General features: G+C 34.8%; 4 protein-coding genes across 5 annotated transcripts; 1 reads left to right on the top strand and 3 right to left on the bottom strand.

The window, feature by feature from the left end:
- Positions 1–1058: 1058 nt before the first annotated feature.
- Positions 1059–6646, top strand: LOC132300829 (NADP-dependent D-sorbitol-6-phosphate dehydrogenase-like). The gene is made up of 6 exons (XM_059798078.1): positions 1059–1274; positions 2677–2771; positions 2925–3042; positions 3604–3736; positions 5833–6052; positions 6172–6646. The coding sequence occupies exons 1-6, from the start codon at positions 1139–1141 to the stop codon at positions 6400–6402; spliced, it is 933 nt and encodes a 310-aa protein (XP_059654061.1). The 5' UTR covers positions 1059–1138; the 3' UTR covers positions 6403–6646.
- A 2619-nt stretch (positions 6647–9265) lies between these two features.
- LOC132300828 (uncharacterized) lies at positions 9266–10559 on the bottom strand. Its single transcript, XM_059798077.1, has 5 exons — positions 10472–10559; positions 10241–10348; positions 9776–10111; positions 9583–9653; positions 9266–9482 (listed from the first exon to the last, which is right to left on the bottom strand). The coding sequence occupies exons 1-4, from the start codon at positions 10517–10519 to the stop codon at positions 9615–9617; spliced, it is 531 nt and encodes a 176-aa protein (XP_059654060.1). The 5' UTR covers positions 10520–10559; the 3' UTR covers positions 9266–9482; positions 9583–9614.
- Positions 10560–12174: 1615 nt separating this feature from the next.
- Positions 12175–18925, bottom strand: LOC132300827 (uncharacterized). The gene is made up of 4 exons (XM_059798075.1): positions 18809–18925; positions 13489–13713; positions 13175–13331; positions 12175–13048 (listed from the first exon to the last, which is right to left on the bottom strand). Exons 2-4 carry the CDS (start codon positions 13704–13706, stop codon positions 12824–12826), a joined length of 600 nt encoding a protein of 199 aa, XP_059654058.1. The 5' UTR covers positions 13707–13713; positions 18809–18925; the 3' UTR covers positions 12175–12823.
- On the bottom strand, positions 14012–17273 carry LOC132300826 (uncharacterized). 2 transcript variants are annotated; one of them, XM_059798074.1, is made up of 4 exons: positions 15460–15493; positions 15071–15373; positions 14869–14968; positions 14012–14779 (listed from the first exon to the last, which is right to left on the bottom strand). In XM_059798074.1, the coding sequence occupies exons 1-4, from the start codon at positions 15474–15476 to the stop codon at positions 14114–14116; spliced, it is 1086 nt and encodes a 361-aa protein (XP_059654057.1). In that variant the 5' UTR covers positions 15477–15493; the 3' UTR covers positions 14012–14113. The 2 variants fall into 2 exon arrangements, 1 of the variants encoding a protein (XP_059654057.1); XR_009480581.1 differs by having other exon boundaries at positions 15071–17273.
- Positions 18926–22059: the final 3134 nt, after the last annotated feature.

Below are 22059 nucleotides of genomic sequence, written 5' to 3'. Positions count from 1 at the left end.
AGTGGTCGAAAATGACATTTTTACCCCATTTAGCCCAAAAATGGGCGGCCTTGAACTAAGTCGATTTCTTTTAATTCTAAATGATCCCAAGTGATCATACTTGGCCTAGAAAATAGTTATAAGATCCCTAATACATTGCACAGTCCAAAAAGACCGATTTACCTTTATAACCCCAAATGACCCAAATAGTGACCAGGGTTGATTTTCTCATTCAAAAATGATTTAAAATGGTTAGAATTGACTTTTAAAACTTCATTCGGACTTTAAATGCCTTGTACATGTCATACATACCATTTTACCCTTGGGTGTTTACGAGTCGAGTCGAGACCTGATTAGCGATCCGGACCCTCGGTTTTGGGTTGTTACAATTCGGTCTAAAGAGACCGTTAGAGTATCATTACTTATATATTTTTGTTTATATACGCATATATAAAGATAGTGGGCGGCAAGCCCGACACTATTACTATTAGTGTGAAAGAGTAATGAGTAAGAGAAAGGGGAAACTCTAGAGAGTGAATAAATGGCAGCAATAACAACTTTACCATTAATCTTTGAGTTCCATGATCACAAGGCTTTATGAATTCAAATCTCCTTGGGAGTTCCTTTGAAGTCCAATGCCTTTACTCTTGAATCACTTGAAGTATCCTAAAATTCACCATACTCGAATATGATATTAAATTTCCACATTAATAAGTTGTTATCATCAAAATTATCAAGCTTCTGCTGACTTGAAGTCTTAAAATTAAGAGTTAGGGTTTGTTTGACCAACAAATGTGAAGGAGGGATTGGGGGTTAAATTGGATTAACCCGTTAGTCATGGATATGTTTATAAAAGTCATGACGACAATAATGCATACACGTTTAGAGTGAATTACAGTTATTGCATTTAGGGAAGTTTAACTGTGGGAGATTTTGTAAAAAAAAGAATATTTTAGGGTTATTTGTTTAAATAGTAGTTCAAGTGGTTTCTTATTGTAAAGTGTATATAATTCAGGGTTTTTTATGTGATTTACACTTATACTCCAATTATTTATTTTTTGTTTATACACACATATATTGACACGGGCCGGCAGACCCCGGCACTTTCAGTGTGAAAGACCAGTGAGTAGAGAAAGGGGAAACTCTTGAGAGTGAAGAAATGGCAGCAATAACACTGAACAATGGCTTCAAGATGCCACTAGTCGGTCTCGGCGTTTGGCGTATGGAAGGCAAAGAGATAAAACACCTTCTCATCAACGCCATCAAGATCGGTTATCGTCATTTAGATTGTGCTGGTATATATATGCTACTCTCTCTCTCTCTCTCACTCACTCACAATCACATATATAGGGTTAACTTCCAAAATTACCTAGTTCAAGTTTTGGAAGTTGCTCCTGATTGGAAATTTGTCCCCATATGGAGGGTTTATGTTGAAATTTTTTATTTTTTATTTTTTGGATAATTGTAGGTTGTCATATTATGTTCAAGGGGTAACTTGCCAAACCTTTTATAGGACAGGGTTTTTTGGAATTAACCCATTTATATAGTTATAATTATTATGTGTATGAAAATCTTCTTGTGCCTTTTGATTTAGGTGTGGAGTGGAGTGTAGGTCTAGTGTGCTGTTATCATCGGTTGCTTGATTTTTGAATTTTGAGTTGGGTGGTATAAATTGTGACTGCAAAATCATTTTAAGGAAGAATAATATTTTAGGGTGTTTTGTAGATTTATGTTGGTTGTGTTCTATTTTATCTATTATGAACTGATTGTTTTATGAGAAAAAAAATGGAATTCTTGAATAACTAATCATAAGAAGTTATTTTAGAGGTTTAAAGAGCATCATGCTTTCAATCTGTATTCCAAATTACTGTATTGTTATCAGTTCTTTTAACAATCACACAGAGGCTACTAATTCTTTCAGGTGGTACTTGAAGTCATTCTAACATATTATCGGTAGAATAAATAAATTTCTCTGCTATTAATATTGACGATGGTCATAATAGCTATATATTGGTTCAAATAAACACGGTTTGTATAATAGTTGAATATCCAAAAGAGAAATTATTCTATATCACATTGCAGAGGCCACTAATTCTTTCAGGTGGTACTTGAAGTCATTCTAACATATTATCGGTAGAATAAATAAATTTCTCTGCTATTAATATTGACGATGGTCATAATAGCTATATATTGGTTTAAATAAACACGGTTTGTATAATAGTCGAATATCCAAAAGAGAAATTATTCTATATCACATAGCAATGGCGTTTCTTTGCTTTAACCTTCTCAGACTCGCAATCCCATGACAACATGGTCAACACATTGAAATCACAATATAATGATGACTTGGTGCCAAGTGGGCAACCTCTCATTCCTCCATTTTGAATGTTCCACTTTGACCTGCATAGCCTGATGAAGCATCAAACGTTTCTTAGAAAAGTGGTCCCTATGAGTCATCTTCACATTCCGTTTTCAGTAAGTTGCTTTTTATTACAGCTGGTAGTACGCAGTAGTTAATTAATTGATAAAAATACATTGTACCCCCTGTAACACTTTGAAAAATGAATGTCCGGATGATCAACAAATGCGGTAGTGTGGTAATTCTTAAACTGTACACTCAATTTTTTTATGGTGATTTTACAATTTTCTCTGAGTTGTTTTTGAGGTAAGTCATGCCTGACAAGGTAGTACTTGCAGCTGATTACCAGAATGAAACAGAAGTTGGGGAGGCACTTTCAGAAATATTTCAAACAGCGCTTGTTAAGAGGGAGGATCTTTTCATTACTACAAAGGCTAGTCACAGCAGAATATCTCTCTCTCTCTCTCTCTCTCTCTCTCTCTCTCTCTTTTCCCCTCCTTTTGTCCTTTAACTTGAGTTCATTATTAGCACGATCTCACTTTTTCATGGTGATGACAACTAGTATCATATTCTATTGTGATTGCAGCTTTGGAATTCAGACCATGGACATGTTATTGAGGCCTGCAAAAACAGTCTGGAAAAGCTTCGGTTGGATTATCTAGATCTATACCTTGTTCACTTTCCTATAGCCACAAGGCACACAGGTGCTTCCAGTTGGCCCCTTCACGATTTATATGTATCTCTTTTTATCATGTTATGTGCCATTGAACTTGGGTCCAAAATTTGAAAATGAATTATTTGAGAACTTATTTTCTTTCCCCTATGAAACTTTGGGGTGGCTAGTGGAACTTAAACAACAACAAACATCAAAGTAATCTGTATCCCCCTCCCTAGTGGTGCACATCCCAAAAGTTGAATTTTTAAGGGTCTTAAGAAAGTGTACATTAATTGGTTTACAGTGTTAACAAATTATTTGTGGATCCATAGGCTCCAGCTCATCAATACTGCCCTCGCATTTTAGTGCACATTTACTTATGAGATACGTCAAATGGGATTAATTAGCATGATTAAAGTTGACTGATGACATTGAAAACATTCATCTTCATGTCTCATAATTAGGGAGATCGTTTAGCATCTTCGATTAGTGCACTTTAATGATGAGATAAGCAGAACAAGTCTCAGTATTTTTTTTTTTCATATATCTATTCTCACAGTTATTGATTAGTTTCTAAGAATATTTTGTAACTTGTTCTGCATGCGTGCAGGAGTTGGTGCAACTGGAAGTGCTATGGGTGAGGATGGTGTGCTGGACATAGACACTACCGTAACTTTGGAGACTACTTGGCATGCTATGGAAGAGCTGGTTTCCAAGGGTTTAGTTCGCAGCATAGGGATCAGGTGAACCTTGACAAACTGTAATGGCCATTTACCATTTTGTCTTAGTTTGCTACCATTATAAGATTTCTTGTCTAACTTTGCCATATTCAGTAGGGTAGTTCTACATCTGTTGAGGTTATTTTGCATGTACAAATCGAAAGATAAATAAAGCATACTGACTAAAGGTGACAATGAGGGATTACAGCCTTCAGTGTACTGGCTGAGCATGTAATGTAAAATTGGAATGGTCATGATCACCACTTGCTGGACCTTTATAGCAGATTTCCTTGCAAAATATTCACTCAGGTGCCCTATACACGCTTATCCTCCTTTTGGAATACCCCACATCACTGTGTATATAATTATATATTTCTCCATTATAGCTTAAGGATTAATATTGAAATTTACTCGGTTAGGTGCTCTATTCCACATCTCCTTTTGTTATACCCTGCATCACTATGTATATATTTCTCCTTGATGGCTTCATGATTTGTATTGTCATATTTTCCTGTTATAAGTGTTCTATATCCCATAAATCCAATTGGTGACATTGGAAACAGACTCTTCAAATAAGTCAATGGGCATCAAGAGAAAGAAACTTAAAACATAACTTCTGAAGGACTGTAACAACAGCTTTACATTACAAAGTCTAGTTAACCCCAACCACATGAATGTTACATCGCCATATAGACATTGTGATAAAGAACAAGTTGTTGGAGTGTATGTGTACCATTTGGTCTGCTTAATGGCTAAATAGCAGGACTGACACGTTTTTCGATGGAGTTTCAATGAGCTCATTTTGATTCTTGGAGACCCATTCCTGATAGAGTTCAATGATTAATACTCACCAGCTAGCCTTCGGCTGCTCGTGATATATGCCATTTTTTTGGCCAAATTCCATCTTCTGGGGTCCTGGTTTTGCGTTTTTCAGTGCTATAAAAAGACTGCCGAAATTTTTTGGAATTTTTGTTGGAGGCAGACTCGGATTGTTCCGAGTTTTAGTAGTTATGATTTGATCCATATTTTTTCTTGATTTTTAGAGATAGTACCAAATTGGGTTTTTAAGATCCTATACTAATATACATAGATATATTGCAGAGCAGATTTTTACAGACATTAATAATATTCTAGTTCTCTGCAACTTGTGATTCCAATTACTTAAACATAACTCTCAATTTAACTTCCACTTCGTCACATTGCTTTGGTCATTTTAATTAGGAAATATGGTTACATGGTGATTCAATCATTACACGCTTGACTATCTTGACATATTCGTGTTACATCATCATTGGTCTATTTTTGGGTGGACTTGCTACATCTTGTGCTTGAAAAGGATGACTATGAATTGTTCTTTGTCCCCACGTCTTTATCTGAACTTATTATCCACAAGTGCTGGCTAAGAATTTACATTCTGTTTCATTGCCTTGTCTTTGTCTAGGAAGCACGCACATGCCTAATATGTCGCAAGAATTTACTTTCTTATAGTTCTTTAAATGAGCGGTTTTTAATTCCTAAATTAACCTATATAAAATTATATACTTGATAGTTGTAAGGAATGAAATCCTAGGCTCTGATTTAGACCTAGAGGGGGTGAATAGCTCTTGTTGGTTGGATTAATGACTTTTAACTACTTTTCGAATTAAACTAAAATACTAGAATTTTAAATTTGAATTATTACTAAATATTAAAATATATCCAATCCGTCATTCCAATCAACCATTCAGTAATCAAATAAAGTAGTAAAAAATTGGACATGAATTTCTACGTGGAAAACCCAACCACAGGACCTAGCCAGCCAAACTAAATCGACTATGAGAAATAAGTTTACTACTAGGTTAAAAACTAACTTTTAAACTTCCAACTAATCTAGAATTAAAACAAAAGTACACACTTCAGTTTGATCAATGAAATTTGCCAACACAAGTCTTGTTGATCTAACAATATTTATTATTCGCAGTGCCCCTGCCACGTTTGTCTCCTAGTTTTTTAGGATTTACCCGTCCGTGTCGTGTTGTATCCGTATCCATGCTTCTTAGGTCTTGTTTATAAATTAGTGTTCAATTCTCAACTCTCATATATTTTATAAGCTTAATCTGATAACAAAATGTTATTTGCAGCAATTATGACATTTTCCTAACTAGAGACTGCTTAGCATATTCAAAGGTGAAGCCTGCTGTGAATCAGATTGAAACACACCCGTACTTCCAGCGTGATTCTCTCGTCAAATTCTGTCAAAAGCACGGAATCTGTGTCACAGCCCACACACCTCTAGGAGGTGCTGTGGCTAACACTGAATGGTTTGGTTCAGTATCATGTTTGGATGATCCAGTTCTGAAAGTAAGTAACCCTGCCTCATTACATTATATAGTAGATCATTGGCCTTGCAATCAATGAAAAATTTCTTCATGCTTGCTGGTTTATGGATATGATTTTGTCTTTTGTTTCCTTGGCATCAGGGTCTAGCTGAGAAATACAAAAAGACTGTGGCACAAGTTGTTCTCCGCTGGGGTATCCAGCGGGACACAGTTGTTATTCCAAAGTCATCAAAACTGGAGAGGTTGGAGGAGAATTTCCAGGTTTTCGACTTCGAGCTGACCAAAGAGGACATGGACCTGGTTAAAAGCATAGACAGGAAGTATCGGACCAATCAACCAGCCAAATTTTGGGGCATCGATCTGTATGCTTAACTATGTCCGTGATTCTGTATTTGTGGGATTCCATATGTTCTGCAGAGAGGGCATAGGTCTGTATACTCGGTAACTATGTCCTTATATGAGATATTCCATATCTTCTGCAGAGAATTTGTGTGGAGGCAGTGAATATCTTTCCTTTTTCCGGGCACTGTAAAACAACATATTGGTCTTTTGCATAATTCCCAATTCATGAAATGGAAACCCCTGGATTTAGTTCAAGGGGAAAATGTTGAACTTATTTTATGCCTCCTATTCCACTTAATGCTGCATAGATGCTATCACATCCTTTGAATATTTATTTCTCTAGCATTTATTAATGAAAGATATTGTGAAAATAACTGATATCTTCTGTCAAGCTTTGCAACAAAAATCTTAAGACATCTTAAATGCTATGCATCTAGTCTCAACTACTAGAGCACTCCTTCAAAATTTGAGAAGCTTGATTCCTTTAAATTTCTGGCACAGAAGCTGTCTGCCAAAGCTGCTGCTAAAGCGGTGTGGATTTTTCAAAGCTTGGAGGGAGTTGCTGCTTAAATTAGTCCTTGCAGCATCCAACATATGGCATTAGGATGCTTTAGAATTCCTTCATCACTCTGTCAAGTGCTGAGAAAGTAAGGTATTGAATTTTTGGTGGAGTGGCGAAGAAAAAGGGTCCAAATGCTGACAAATTAATTGGGACAAATTATGTGATCCTAAGGATATGGGAGGTCTAGCTTTAAGGACATTGCAGTCTTGCTTGGAGAATAGAGTAATGCTGATTAACAAATATCACTTCTTTGGGATTGCAAGTGTAATGCTGATTCTAAGAACTGCCCCACCTAAAGGGGAGGGTGAAAGTTTGGGCACGTTGTGGGTGTATTAGTCAATATTTTCTTGATTTTGGGATCACTTTAGAGCAATTTATTAAAATGTAGCTTATGATGGACTAAAATCCTCTTCTGTCAAATAGTGGTCCTGTTTTGTGCGCTACAAAAATGTTGTGATGTTTACTTCTCACGGAACAGGACCACTGTTCCACATGAGAGGATTTTGATAGCAATTTCACTCTACTGCAGCTAGCAGCAATCTGAAAAAATGCAGAATGGTAGACTCTGCTTACATGTTTGTTTCCCTGGCTACTTTTCTTACGAGCATTGGCTGGCAGTAGCTTTCTCCAAGGGTCACATTCTACACATTTTTACCATCAAGGTCAACTGGAACAACGCACTTAGAAAAGAAAGCTCATAAAATTGGAATCTGAAATTTGTATGGCATTTGGACCAAAAAACATATTGTAGAAGGTTACATAGATGTAAATTATGGGCAAGGCAAAGAAATGCGCCAAGGAGGTTAAAAGTAAGGAATTACACGATTGCATTTCAAGACAGTTCCATCAAACCGAATTGGTTCCAATCTTCTAGTCTCAGAATCATAGCAAAACACCTTGCTTCCGTGCCGAAGATACACCAGTTTTGAATTGGCTAATTTCGGTGTCAAAACAAGTCCGGTCGAGTTGTATTTCTAAGATTAAAATTCAAGTTCGAGATCAGTTGGGGAATTGAAGAGTTATTTGTGTTCGAAAGCTTGAAGTTTACGAAAAGGTAAGACCACCACCTTAGGAAGTTGAGTTAGAAGGTTAGAAAACTTACATACTTTGTATGTAGTTCAAAAATGCACGTTGCTGAAAATTTTCTAAGTGTTTAAATCTTAAAGTTCAAGTGTGGCCAACTTGAACTGATTCAAGGCAGCTGAATCGGTTCAAGACGCATAGCTTCGTTTTTTCTTAAAACAAAATCAATACTGGCCAACTTGTACCGGTTCAAGTGTTTCTGCATATTAAGGTAACTTGTTTCTTACTTTGTTTTAACGTCCAATTTTGTATAGACTTCTTTCCAAAAGTCTATGCACGAAGTTAACTTATTTTCCAAGTACAACTAGGGTTTTGAAAGTCTATATAAACATATTTTCTCATCTAGGTTTGTGTGACTTTTTGTATTAAAATTATGATAATTTTTAAAAGCCTTTTTGTGAGATTTTTAAGAGCATACACACTACATACACATGCAAAATGGTTTTTAAATCTTGATCATGTTCAAGTCTATTAAAGATTGCATCTGCAATGATTAGAGAAAGCAGATCTATTTCTTCTACATCAAATACAGATTCAAATAAGAAAAATTTTATATCACACTTTGAAGGGATCAAGGCACTTGCAGAGTGTTCACTACAACAAATAAGGTTTTCAGCGGCGGTCTAAACTGTCGGTTTTAGGTACAAAAAGCGCCGGTAATACATATACCGACGGTTTTAGATAACCGCCGGTATAGTCACCGCCGGTAAGCTTCACCGGCGGTTTATAAGCAACTGCCGGGTTTGAACTCATTATTGGCGGTCCAATAAAACCGCTGGTGAAATATTAATTAACGGCGTTCTTCTCTGCCGGTGTATTTTAAGTAAACTGTCATTGTAACTGTCTATTCCGGCACTTTGAAGCGCCGGTAATGTATGTTCTTTTTAGGGGCGTTTGTAAATGCCGGTGTTAGAATTTATCTCCGGCACCTTAAAGCGCCGGTAATGTATAATTTTTTTTTTTTAGGGGCGTTTTAAATCGCCCTTTTTAACGATATACTCCAGCAATTTAAAGTGCCGGTAATGTATAATTTTTTAGTTTTAGGGGCGTGTTAAATTGTCGGTGTATTGTAAGTGAACTGTAATATTTTTTTCTTTTGGGGCGTTTTAAACCGCCGGTAATGTGTTAATTTTTTTAAATTTTTTTTTTTTCTTGGTTTAATTTACATATTAGCAAATATTTTATTTTGTTCCCTGTTTAATGAAATCACATGTAATTTATCAATCACAACACATCCAACAACTTAAATTTGATATATAACATAGAACAAAGAAAGTTGCATTAAAATTCAATAACATCCCATAACATCTAAGTTTTGTTTCAAAATGTCAAGTGCTAATAAAAGGTTCAAAAGGAAATCATGCAAAATAAAACATCAAAATTTCATTGAGAATTTGAGTGAGACTATGCGAGGGCCTTGAGAATTAATGGTTCAATTTCATCTCTCGTCTTCCTTCAAATTGCCCTACATACATTTAAAATAAAAGCCATGAAACAAAGAATAATAATTAAGACAATTAAATGTATGGTTAAAAGAAAATGATAATTAAAATCTAAATGCTCACCAAGGATGAAATTCCATGACCAAAAATAAAGTTTAAGGATCACCAAGTGTAGTAGTTGAGGAGCCGGGTACCTTCACAATAAAATATAATTTTATTATGCACCTTCATAATACAATATAATTATAAATATATTAGGACTTATAAAATTTATATAGTTATATGTTTACAAGGGTACAATAACAAAATTATTTACCTGTACATTAGAATTTTGATTTTCGATATGACGTAAAATCATAGCCATCTTTGCATTCAAAGCTTCATATTTTTCATCATACTCGGCACGCATCTTGTCCACTTTCTCATTCATTTCTGCACGAGCACGACGTGCCTCTTCCTCTGCTTGTGAGGTCCTCCTTATCAGCTCCGCTTTACTAGGAGATGGCCCCCAAAGACTAGTTGGCGTAGGTCCCAAGCCATACATCCGAACACGGCCCCTTCTTTCTTCTCCCCTAACTTGGGCATAAAAATCATGGGGTGAAGGTTCATCTGGGTTAGAAGGCTGAGTTGCAGCAAGCTCTTCTAGTTGTGTCTGCATACATAGAATGGATAAGGAAACACAAAAAGATAAAAAATATCAAATATAATAAATTTTAGTACTCATATTTTACACTTAATCAAACTAGAAAATAAATAATTGAAGGTCTAAAAAAATTCTTACAATCATTTTGGCAGCATGTTCATCACTAGCTTTGTCATCCTTCTTGCTCTTATGTGTTGCGCAAAATAGTTGAGCACGAGTTGGCGCCTTCCCTGATTTCAACTTCATCTGTTTTTTTATTTTTATTTTTAATATATATATATATATATGTTATTATAATTATATCGCACTGATGTATAATAAATTGTGTGACATACAAGTGATTAACTTAAAAAAAAAAACAGACTTAACCTTTTCAGCCTTCCGCGCATAACTCATTGTCCCAGTTGTGTGTAGCATTGTTTGCTTAGAGCGATTTACTTCATTTTGTTAGCTTTGTTTCTAAAACAAAGGAATAAGAAGGTATATATTAGCCTTTTAAATTGTAAACACACACATGTTATATATGAGCTAAGTAGATTAATCCTTATTTTTAAACAAATGTTATATATGTTATAGGTTAAGTGAACACTAACTATGAAAAAATCAGCAGGATGTCTAACAACTAAATGATTCAACATTCTTTTGTACATTGACTTCCTCTTTGTTTTTACAACTAAAGTTGTCCTGTAATATCATTTCTACTCCATTTATTAGCTTCTTGCTAGTTGCTTTTGCTTGTAATCTATAACAACACATTCTCGACATATATATTTCCTTGTCTTGAGATTTTGTATTAGAAATGTGTTATATCAAAACCTACCAAATTATAAATGGAGAAGCTACATATATCTGGATTGGTTGGGTTGAGCTAAATTATTGGATTATGAACCACCAAGAATTGTAGCATAGTGAATTAAAGTATGCTAGAATTAAAGGAAACATTGACATCAGAAATATTTTGTTCTCTATGATATTTTTACTGAACCATTAAATAAGTAAAAAATAATTAGATGAGGAAGTAAACCAACCCTTGAGAGTGTGTATCTGCTTTTGATTAGGCTGGTATTACTGTAAATCGCAATGGATATGGAAGGAGTAATTAAATAATGATCAACTGGAAAGGACCAAATAGCCTACCTAAAAAGGAATCTATATCAATATATATACATATATATATATATAGAGAGAGAGAGAGAGAGAGATTTTATGAAAAGAGGGAATATGTGTGTTTTTGTGCGTGTGTGACCAGAAGGGAATGCTTTTAAGACTAGCAAATTGCTCAAGTTGTCTCAAGCACTACTCAGTTGCTTCACTTATTGCATGTTCCTTTTGGGATTTCATTCCTGGGTTATGGCCTCCCAAGCTGTTCTCCCAACCTGAAATGGTCTTTCCACCTACATCGCCTCTTGAAGGTCTCCTCTCCCTCGGACCCAACTCATAGTGCAAGCATGCTGATTTTAGATCCACCAAGACCCCGCCATTAATAATAAACTTATGGTCCACTGATGTAGCAGCACTCAGCACTTCACAAAAATTTGAAATTTCAGAAGTTGATACTTCTCTTCATCTGTAGACATCTCTCGTGCTCTTAATCTCTAGACGTCTTAATATTTTCTATGTTCAGTTCTCTATTGTTTTATTTTTTTCTCAATGTATTAAAGATTGATAATGTCATTGTCAACTTCATGTTCAACAATTACATGATCATGAGAGATGCCATCATTTGGCTTCTGCTGGTATACTTTCTCAGCAAAAATTGTCTTACATTTGAAGGTAAAAGCTTAGCTTACCAGGTATAACAAGTGGCCAGCTATAATTCCACTTTGATTATCCAATTTATCCTGCTTTTTTTGTTCTAAGCGTCTAAGGTAAGGGGTAAATCTTCTATTTCAAGCATCCATAAATTTTCAAAATTCAATAATCAACCAGGCCAATGAAATTACTTGGATCTTTCTGACTTGACCAATCCTCAAGTTACCAATTACATTTACAAATTCTAAAAGGGTATTTGAATGACAACTTATTACAAATGTTAGATTAATTTCATGGTTTGAATTGTCCTAAGTGAATGTGTATATGAAAATTATGTATTGATTAATTATATACTATTATTACATCATACACATTTTCAGTGAATTATGATCTTAACAATGTAAATTTAACATGGGCTTAAGTAGTAAATATGAAAGTAAATTTTAAAACAGTAAATTAGGACAAAATGTTATGGACATAATATGGCAAAAAAATAATACAGAAATATTACTTACAAAACAAAAGGCAAGGATACCAGGTTATGTATAAGCATTGAAGGAATTTTGGGTCTAATATTGACTTTTCTCTCTCTACTTCTCTATTCTTTGATTGAAAAAAACTAGAAAAAAATGCTAGAAACTGACTGATAAAAACTAGAATAAAATGCTAGAAACTGACTAGGAAAAAATAGTAGAAACTGACTGGAAAAAAATGCTAGAAATCATTCAACAACCAAATCAAGCAACCAAACAGCAACCCCGAACCACCAATTCAGCCACCCATAGCAATCAACACTCGAATTCGAACTCCAACAACCAAATCAAGCAACCAAACAGCAACCTCGAACCACCAATTCACATGTCCTCTTTAATTATCCAATTGTAAATAAGCATTATCCAATTTTAAATACACATTAGATGGGAATATACCTATATACATGGAATGATAAATCTAATATTATTAAATAACCTAAATAACATTATGAATTACCTGTGCTGCCTCTATACGCCAATATCTAATGAGATAATCCCATTGGTCCTCCTCAACACTTGGTGGTGGGTTTGCATATCGTTGTTTATCTGTACGCCAAATTTTATAATAGTTACTTTTAATTTCACTCTTCCAATCTCTCCATTTATGACCAAGGGATGATAATGTCCAATCTTTTGAGATTTCTTCTACTGCAAACTTGCCCTGCATATAAAAGATAAATAAATAAAGAATCGAGTAATTAAAAAAAAAAAATTTAACTCTAGAAATGAAATGTGTATACAAGTGAAATCAGTCAGTTAAAGATGTGAAGAGTCGAAAAAATTTTACCCGGACCGTCGTCCACATGTCCTCTTTAACTATTTCAGGGACTTTCCTCCAATTTTTATAGTTCAAGGGAGTTGCAAGACCATTACGGGCAATTGTGCCCAAATAATTAGCGAAATTTTTTTCATCGGCTCCATTAGGCTGTCCATGCTCATTCACACTGTAAAATGGTATAATAATAAATAAGTCATCGATTTGGACCAAATAAGTCAAATGGTATAATAATAAATAAGTCATTCACACTATAAAATGGCTTCCTTTGCATGCATTTCCTAAAACTTTATAGTCATTCAATGCCATCATTTAAATAAAGTCACCTTAATGGTATCAGGCCATTCTTTTTGGTGTCATGTTGTACCACATTTGCGCAGCGTGTGGGTCCTCGAGTCTTCTTCGGTGTTATTAACTCATTGCTTTCAGTAGTCCCCACGTCCTCTTCTTGTGAACCATGGGAAGTATGGGACTGCGAATTTGAACCCTGAGAAAGTCCTCCATGCAATTCTAATTCCAAGTTTGTTGTTGCCCTACGTTTCATTATGTTCCTGCATAAAGCTAACAAACCTTTGTTGCCATGTTTATTCAAGCTGGTAGTTAAGATGAAATTTAGGCTGAATATATTAGGTCTTCAAAAACATCAAAATTTGGAAAAGTAACACACTTGAGAACAATTACAATATGCAAGAAGGAAGTATAAATTTACTTAAGTATGATAGTACCACAGTTTTATTTGTTTTAGGACAATATCAATTTGAAATATGTTAAAAAAAATAAATAAATAACTAATATTATGTATACTCTTTTTACTTACCAAGTTATAAGAAAATGAGTAAGGGAGGGAGAGATGGAAAAAAAATCATAATATTCCATAAGCACGAAGCCAAAAAAAAGATGAAAATAAGAAAATGCAACATTTAAGAAAAAATTATCATCATTCTAAGTATGTTATTCATCCAGAATATCTTCTTTTTCCGTGTTTGCTGATGAAGATTTATCAACCATTGTTCCAGGCACATCACCTCTATCCCAATGAATGTGATCATCAGTTGCATCCGAGTGTAGAGAACTAAATGGTTGCTCAAATCCATAGGTCTCAGTATCATCTTCAGGAATATCATATAAATCACGAGGTTTTGTCCCTATAACAACATGCCAATCTGTATCAACTGGGTCTTGAACATAAAACACTTGCTCAGCCTGAGATACTAAAATGAATGGTTCGTCAGTTCGCATTACACGTGAAAAATTAACGAGTGTAAACCCAAAATCATCCTCCTTTATCCCTCTACCCTTAGAGAGTACATCAAACCAATCACACTTGAACAATACAACCTTCCTTTCTTCATTGTAGTCCAACTCATTGATATCAATCAATAATCCGAAGTAATGAACATTTCCTGCAATAGGATTTTGATCACTGGCTCTTGCATAACTTGATGTGTGTGCTTTTAAAACAACACCACTATTTTGGGTCTTCCTCTGATTATCACGATCTCTAACATTAAACTTAAACCCATTAATCACGAACGACTTAAATCGTTTGGAAACGACATTAGGACCCGGAGCTAGCCATCGAATCTCATTAGGGATAGGATCCTCCGTATTCCGCAGCTGTATTTTCAAAGATATAAGTTTTACAATAAAGTAAATAGCATATATAATATAAAATTTAATTAACCGTTCTATGTGTAGATACTTACACATTCATTAAACCACTTATGAAATGATAGATGAGACATTGATTGTATTTGTCGTGGCTTTAAATTCCGTTGCCTTCTTTTAAGAAATTTCTTATGCTTTCTGTAATGAAAAAATATCATACTCTATATGTTATATTGTTAACAACAAATGAATAATAATAATAATAACAACTAGGTCAAATATTGTAAACTTTTCACTTACTCAATGAATTGTGTAGCTCCGTCGTAGTTAAATAACACATACCGATGAGCTTGTGTTTGACAATCATCATCTAAAACAATCATCTCCTGTTTTCCTAAGGCACGACCTCTAGGGCCAAAAGTAGACATCTCTTCTCCATCATCAAGGTTGTCATCATTCCTTGAGGGCCTATTGAACCTTGTCTCCACGTTTGCTAGGTATCTTGAACAAAAATTTAAGCATTCCTCAGCTAAATACCCTTCTGCAATTGAACCCTCTGGGCGACTTCTATTGCGCACATAATTTTTTAAGGTTAAAAGATACCTGATAGGATACAACAAAAAAATGAGAAGTATTTGCAATATTTAGTGGGGAAAAAAGCCTACGAAAATAGTGCAAAAAAGTTAAACCTCTCAAATGGATACATCCAACGATATTGCACTGGTCCTGTGATCTTTGCTTCCTGAGCTAAGTGAATTGATAAGTGGACCATCACATCAAAAAAAGATGGTGGGAATATCATTTCCAATTTACAAAGTGTTAAAGCAATCTTATTTTGCAAATTGTCCAACTCAGCCGGTATGAGAGTTTTTGAACATAATTCCTTATAAAAGTTACTCAACTCAACAAGTGTAGAGCATACATTCTTTGGCAATAGCTTGCGAATGGATACTGGTAATAGTTGTTGCATTAGGATATGGGAATCATGGCTCTTTAAACCGCTAATTTTTCGCTCTTTCAATTTCACATAACGTGATATGTTAGCTGCATATCCATCTGGAACTTTAACTTTTTTCAACGCCCGACAAAAGATTTTCTTTTCAAGTGGAGAAAATGTGTAACTTGCTGAAGGCAAATAATATTTGTTTGCACCACGTTCCTGGGGGTGAAGTGAATGCCTTATTTGCATCTCCTGCAAGTCGAGTCTTGATTTTAAACCATCCTTTCCTCGACCTGGTTCATTCATCAAAGTATAAAGTACATTATCGCATATATTCTTCTCAATATGCATCACATCAAGATTATGACGAATAAGAAGGTGCTCCCAATAAGGCAATTCAAAAAATATACTCTTCTTCCTCCAATTGAACATTGGATTTTCATCTATTTCATCCACTTGTGCAGCATTCCCCTTGCCATCATCCCCTTTCCCAAATGCTGGAAAACTAATGCCCTCTAGTTCATGTAGCACTTCTGTTCCAGATAACATAGGTGGCGCACACCTAGTCTCTTCTGTTCCATCAAAAGCTGCTTTATTGCGTCTGAATCTATGACATTGCTCAACAAAACGCCCATGGCCTGTATAACAAATTTTTTTGCTATGCTTTAACCTACAAGAACAAGTGTCTTTAAGACAAACTGGACAAGCCAAATACCCCTTTGTACTCCAACCAGATAAGTTTGCAAAAGCAGGAAAGTCACTTATAGTCCACAATAACGCTGCATGCATGCGAAACATCCCTTTTCTCGACGTATCATAGGTATCCACCCCTTCAACCCACAATTCCTTTAATTCTTCTATCAAGGGCTGCAAATATACATCAATATCATTTCCAGGACCCTTAGGACCAGGGATTAAGGTGGACAGTATGAAAAAAGGTTGTTTCATGCACATCCACCCTGGCAAGTTGTATACAGCAAGAACAACAGGCCATGTACTATGTGCAATACTCATAGTCCTAAATGGGTTGAAACCGTCTGATGCTAGGCCAAGTCTAACATTTCTAGAATCCCTAGCAAACTTTGGATACTTTTTGTCAAAATGATCCCACGCTAGAGAGTCAGCAGGATGTCTTAATTTTCCATCTTTTATGCGTTCTTCCTCATGCCATCGCATATCTGAAGCTGTCTTATTTGACATGAACAACCGTTGAAGTCTTGACTTAAGAGGGAAATACCTTATAACTTTGGCTGGAATTTTTGTCTTTTTTGATCGGGGTGATGTACTTGTACTGCCCTCGGAATGAGTGTCAAAATCCTTCCACCTAGACTTGCCACATTTATGACATGTTTCATCATTAGCGTGCTCCTTCCAGTACAACATACAATCAAAGGGACATGCATCAATCTTATCATACTTGAGACCTAAGTTACTAATTATCTTTTTTGTCTCGTAAAAAGATTTTGGCAGTGTCTCACCTTCTGGTAGTACATCTTTCAAAAACATTAGCAACTCACTAAATGATTTATCAGTCCAATGATGCAAAGTTTTCAACAAATATAGTTTCACTATAGAAGACAACTTCGTAAAGTTTTTACACCCAATATATAGATCTGTTTTTCCATCATCTAGAAGCTTGTAAAACTTATCTGCCTCTTCATTAGGGCCCTGATGATACTCATTTTCCCTATCAGCTTGTTCACCCATTTCATTTTGAATTCCAAAACCCTCATATAAGAGTTCGTGCATGTCATCATTATTTACATTGGAGTCGATGTGCTCGTATAAGGTGTGCCCATCATTATGCCTAGAAGACGAAGGTAATTGTTCTCCATGATAAATCCAAGTTGTGTATGTTTGGATAAACCCATTCCACATCAAGTCATCCAAAACTTCTTGTCGTGTTTTCTTGATACAATTCCCACAATTGTTACAAGGACAATATATGCGTCCACTCTGCCCAACTCGCTCAAACGATGTATCTAGAAATTGTTCAACTCCATTCGAGTATGTAGTACTTATCTTATTTGTATAGTAAGAAAGACAAAAGTAAAAATGAATTTATCGTAAATATCTAAACCAAAATGAGAATTAAGCTTTATTTATTTATTATTTTTTTGAAAATTGACGAGACTAAAATTTAAAGTACCTTGACTCCGTAATCCAATTTCTGTCCATTATGATAGATTCTATAACCTAATGAAAGAAATTATACATGAATCTCTAAAAAATAATAAATATATTACAACAAAGTTACAAAAGTAACAAAGTAATAAAAATTATTTATTATCCTCATGAAGAATAATACATATGAGAGAGAGTGTTGGTTTTAACTATAAATACAAGTTTAATGCATTGGATTTCTTTTCCTTTTCCTTTTACAGTTTTCTTTTCCTTTTTCAGTTTTCTTTTCCTTTTTCATTTTCAGTTTTAATACATACAAGTTTACTTTAATTCATGAGAAAAAGTTATGGCTTGACTAGTTAATCTGTTTTGTGAACACTAAAACCAAAAGTTAGGGTTCACATCCATAGCAAAAGTTGCTGGAGTTTAAAGAATACGACAAATTGGAAGAACCCATGTATCTCACCAATCAATGAATTCTTAAGAAAGAGACCCTATTAACATAATACAAGCCACAAAAATACAAACTACAATATAAGAACAATAAAAACCCATCTGTTTAGAAAAGAAATAAGCCAAAGCAGCAGAACCAACATGAAAGCCTCAAAATCATAAGACCCCAAAATCGGCAACAACATATCGAAAATCGGCAACAACATTACCCTATTTCCTTCAAAAATCAGAAGCCCCAAAATCGGCAACAACATACCAAAAATCGGTAACAACATTACCCTATTTCCTTCAAAAATCAGAAGCCCCAAAATCGGCAACAACATACCAGAAATTATATATGCAGTAGTTGGAGCTGATTCGTTCAAGAAAGAGTAGAATGGAGAAAAACCCAAAACATATATGCAATTGTTCATCTTTACTTAAGAAATTAACAACAATATAAGCTAATTACTTAAGAGAGAGAGAGATAAGTGGAGCTCTTAAGAAGGGAGGGATTAGGGTTAGAAGTTTTTAGAACTAACCGTATGCCAACTGAACAACGACCACTATGCAGATCTCTGATGCGCCACCAATCGGCCACCACCGCCGTGATCTTCCCTGCGCCACACCAACCGCACCACCAAGGTTTGAAGTCGTGATCGAGTCAGTGAGAGAATAGAAGGGAGGAATAGAAATCGTGTGAATAGTAATAGCCTCCCCTAAACGTGATTTTTAGGAAAAAAATAATAATACATAAAATAATAACAATTAAATAAAAATTACATAATTTCTGGCATATTTTTTATATCCGCCGGAATTATTTAATTAATTCCGGCGCTTTTATAAACACCGCCGGAAATACTACATATATACCGGCCGTTTTTATCATACCGACGGTATTATAACCAATAATGACAGTTTATTATAAACTGCCGGTAAAAATTAATTAACAACGGCACACACATAAAAACTGCCGGTAAAAATGATATTTCTTGTAGTGGTTGTTGATTTACCAGCGATCTTTCTACAAGGTTTTGGATGGGAAGTCTCAAAGTCAGAGACATTCAGCAGATTGAGTTTGTAACGACCCGGTCATTTGCCTTCCTTTCCTTTTTCCTGAAATTTTACGAATGAATTTTTTTCGTTTAATTTTCTTTTCTGAGCTCTGTTTCGTGTCGCTTAGTGTCATCTCGAGTGCTCAGAATTGGTTCCTGAGACTCTTTTCCGTGGATTGACAACTTCCTTTAAGGACTGAGTCATTTTCACATTTTTCGTTTTTCGACACTATGCGCTATTTCGTCCTTTTCCCTATTCTGTCTTATCTCCGTTTGTCAGTTTTTGGCACAACATCACTTCTTATGCTCGGAGTTGGTTTTTGACTTCATGTGCCTTCATCTTGAGTGGTTTCCATGAAATACGTATCTTTACTTTCGCAAGAAAGTACTCTAATTACTCCCGGTGTCCATAGGGGTATGGATGCAAAGTTCTTTGAATTATTTTCTTTTCTTGGGGTGTTTTTCGTAAATATCTTTTGAAGATATTTTATTTCAAGGGTTTTTAAGAAAATATTTTTGGAAGATATTTTCATTCTAGGCTATAAGTGTAGTTTTCATTTTTTGGAGGGGCTATTGTGCAATTAATGAAAGTTATTGCAAAATGTCTTGTTTTGAGCCTGGATCCTCGTACAGGATTCATTTTCATATTTCATTGAGTTGTGTATTCTTGGAATTTCCTTCTGGTCGATGTTTTCCAGTTTCAGGGTTTTTGGCCCCGGTTTTTACCAAACTTGTTTTGGGCATAACTTTCTGCTCGAGACTCAGTTTTTGACGCCGTTTCTTCCGTTGTTCATATTTTATCATTTTGAATCTTTTTCGTTCACAAATTTTTGCCATTTGAGCACGTTTGCTCAAATTTTACTTTTTCGGACCCGGCGGGGCCCATTTGGGGCACTTTTTGAGATTTCTATAAAAGGAGGGTGAGATATTTCATTTTTCATCTTCTCCCCTCTTCATGCATGACCTGGAGCTCCCATGGCAGCCCAAGGGGTGCTGCCATCTTCTCTCTCCTCTTTTGGTTCACTTTTCCTTGATGGAAAGTCTTCGGCCTTAACGTTTGTTGTTCCCCTCGCTGTGCTCTACCTTTCCCCCTTATTAGAATTCAGTTTTGACCATTTCTTGAGTTTGGTTTTGAGGTCAAGTTATGATATTGATGGGGCTTTCATGTGGGTTATGTTCACGGCGTTGTCCTCGACAAAACCTAGTAGTTTCGTCGGATTCGGAGCCGTTCCATTTTGATGGCATTTGAGATTTTCATCTCAAATTGAGGTAGGAGATGTTCTAGGTTTAAATTCTTGTTATATAGCATGCTTGTGATGCTTATACTACTTGTTTGCATGATTAAATATAAAATCTAGAGATTTTATTATTTATTTTTCTTGTACGGGATCTAATTTTCCCGGTTGCTCATGACTTGGTTTAAACATGTAGCATGATTTTATATTGCCCCTTGATATGCTCATTGTCGAGTATTAAAATTGGATCATTTGAATAAGTATTAAAGATTTTATTTAATATTTATCTTAAGTGAAAGATTAATTCACATGACCTTAACTAGCTTAAAATTAATATGTGTTAGCATACTAAATTAGGCCTTAGCATGCTCTCTAACATAGTTGAATTTGAAAGTGATTGGAGGTGTTTTGAAAATTAGTAATTATTAATTAATTTGATTAATTAATTTGCCCCGAGTGCACTATTCACTCTATTTGAATTCCGACTTGATATTCTTGATTTACATGCCATATAGTTTCACATATAATTGATTTAGAATATTCGGTTAGGTTTTGAAACCTTTTATTTAATTAAATTCCATGTTTAAGATTTAATCCTCGTGGTGATATACAACTTGGGATTGTATTGTGGCATGCTAGAAAATTAAGCTTAGGTATAGTTATTCACATATATTAAATTGGGATTAATTGCATGAAAATTGCAACTTTTAATTTATATTTAACTTTAGTGAAAGGTTAAGTCACATGGTCTTAAATTGAATGAAATAAACTTGTAATGTGATATTACATTAGTCCTTGGCATATTCTCTAAGATATGTTAAATTGAGAGCATTTGGTTAAGTTTAAAAATCTAGAGATTTTAATTAAAAGAATTAATTAAAATATATTTTGTGGTCCCATTAGCTTAATTAAGGTTTTAACTTGATATTTGTATTGGCCATGACTTGTTTACTAGTATATATTAATTTGGGACTATTAGAAGTTGTTTTAGAACCTTGGTAATTAAATTAGCATGATTTAATTAAAGTTCTACTTTGTTGTTCCAACAACCTAATTGAGTTTTAGAATGGATATAGGTGATGACCATACCATATCCTTTAACATGTATTAAATTGAGGTTATTTGGAATTGAATCGGAATCTAGAGAATTTAATTGTGTTTATCTATTTAAATTCTTTCAATTTACTCCATGATCTAGTTGTGTTTTAGAAGTGGTTTCTATATTCAAATCATGGACTTAGACTTGTTGTATATTCATTTGGTTATGTTTTGAACATTGGATAACATAGTTGCTATGTTTGTATTCGTGATAATATGTTTTCCTTATTGAATATATTGTTGCCTTGTGTAATGATTTGCACACTTCGTATTTAACATCTTTCATGCATAGCGTGCAATGAATCGCACACTGAAGATTCGACATTCATCATATCATATTAGTTGTGGATTTAGAGCATGTATTGTATAGGTTTCCAAATTTGGTTGTGCTTAGTAGATAGTTGA

This window comes from Cornus florida, unplaced genomic scaffold (assembly GCF_030987335.1).
Source record: "Cornus florida cultivar Cherokee Brave unplaced genomic scaffold, ASM3098733v1 CherokeeBrave_3.0.0_Hap2_Chr03, whole genome shotgun sequence".
Classification (NCBI taxonomy): domain Eukaryota; kingdom Viridiplantae; phylum Streptophyta; class Magnoliopsida; order Cornales; family Cornaceae; genus Cornus; species Cornus florida.
Note: the sequence above shows the minus strand (reverse complement) of the source record. Positions and strands in the feature narration are given on the sequence as shown.

Bases quoted from the DNA above. Each gene is read 5' to 3' on its own strand.
- LOC132300829 (XM_059798078.1), top strand. From the start codon at position 1,139: ATGGCAGCAATAACACTGAACAATGGCTTCAAGATGCCACTAGTCGGT. The intron at 1,275-2,676 runs GTATATATATGC...TAGTACTTGCAG, and splicing joins TCGTCATTTAGATTGTGCTG to CTGATTACCAGAATGAAACA. The intron at 3,737-5,832 runs GTGAACCTTGAC...TGTTATTTGCAG, and splicing joins GTTCGCAGCATAGGGATCAG to CAATTATGACATTTTCCTAA.
- LOC132300828 (XM_059798077.1), bottom strand. From the start codon at position 10,519: ATGCTACACACAACTGGGACAATGAGTTATGCGCGGAAGGCTGAAAAG. The intron at 10,349-10,471 runs GTTAAGTCTGTT...ATAAAAAAACAG, and splicing joins ATGCGCGGAAGGCTGAAAAG to ATGAAGTTGAAATCAGGGAA. The intron at 9,654-9,775 runs GTAAATAATTTT...TTTATTGTGAAG, and splicing joins ATCAAAATTCTAATGTACAG to GTACCCGGCTCCTCAACTAC.
- LOC132300827 (XM_059798075.1), bottom strand. From the start codon at position 13,706: ATGAAACGTAGGGCAACAACAAACTTGGAATTAGAATTGCATGGAGGA. The intron at 13,332-13,488 runs GTGACTTTATTT...ACCATTTTACAG, and splicing joins AATGGCCTGATACCATTAAG to TGTGAATGAGCATGGACAGC. The intron at 13,049-13,174 runs GTAAAATTTTTT...TTTTATATGCAG, and splicing joins ACATGTGGACGACGGTCCGG to GGCAAGTTTGCAGTAGAAGA.
- LOC132300826 (XM_059798074.1), bottom strand. The intron at 14,969-15,070 runs GTAAGTGAAAAG...TTTTCATTACAG, and splicing joins GGAGCTACACAATTCATTGA to AAAGCATAAGAAATTTCTTA. The intron at 14,780-14,868 runs GTAAGTATCTAC...TTGAAAATACAG, and splicing joins ATAAGTGGTTTAATGAATGT to CTGCGGAATACGGAGGATCC.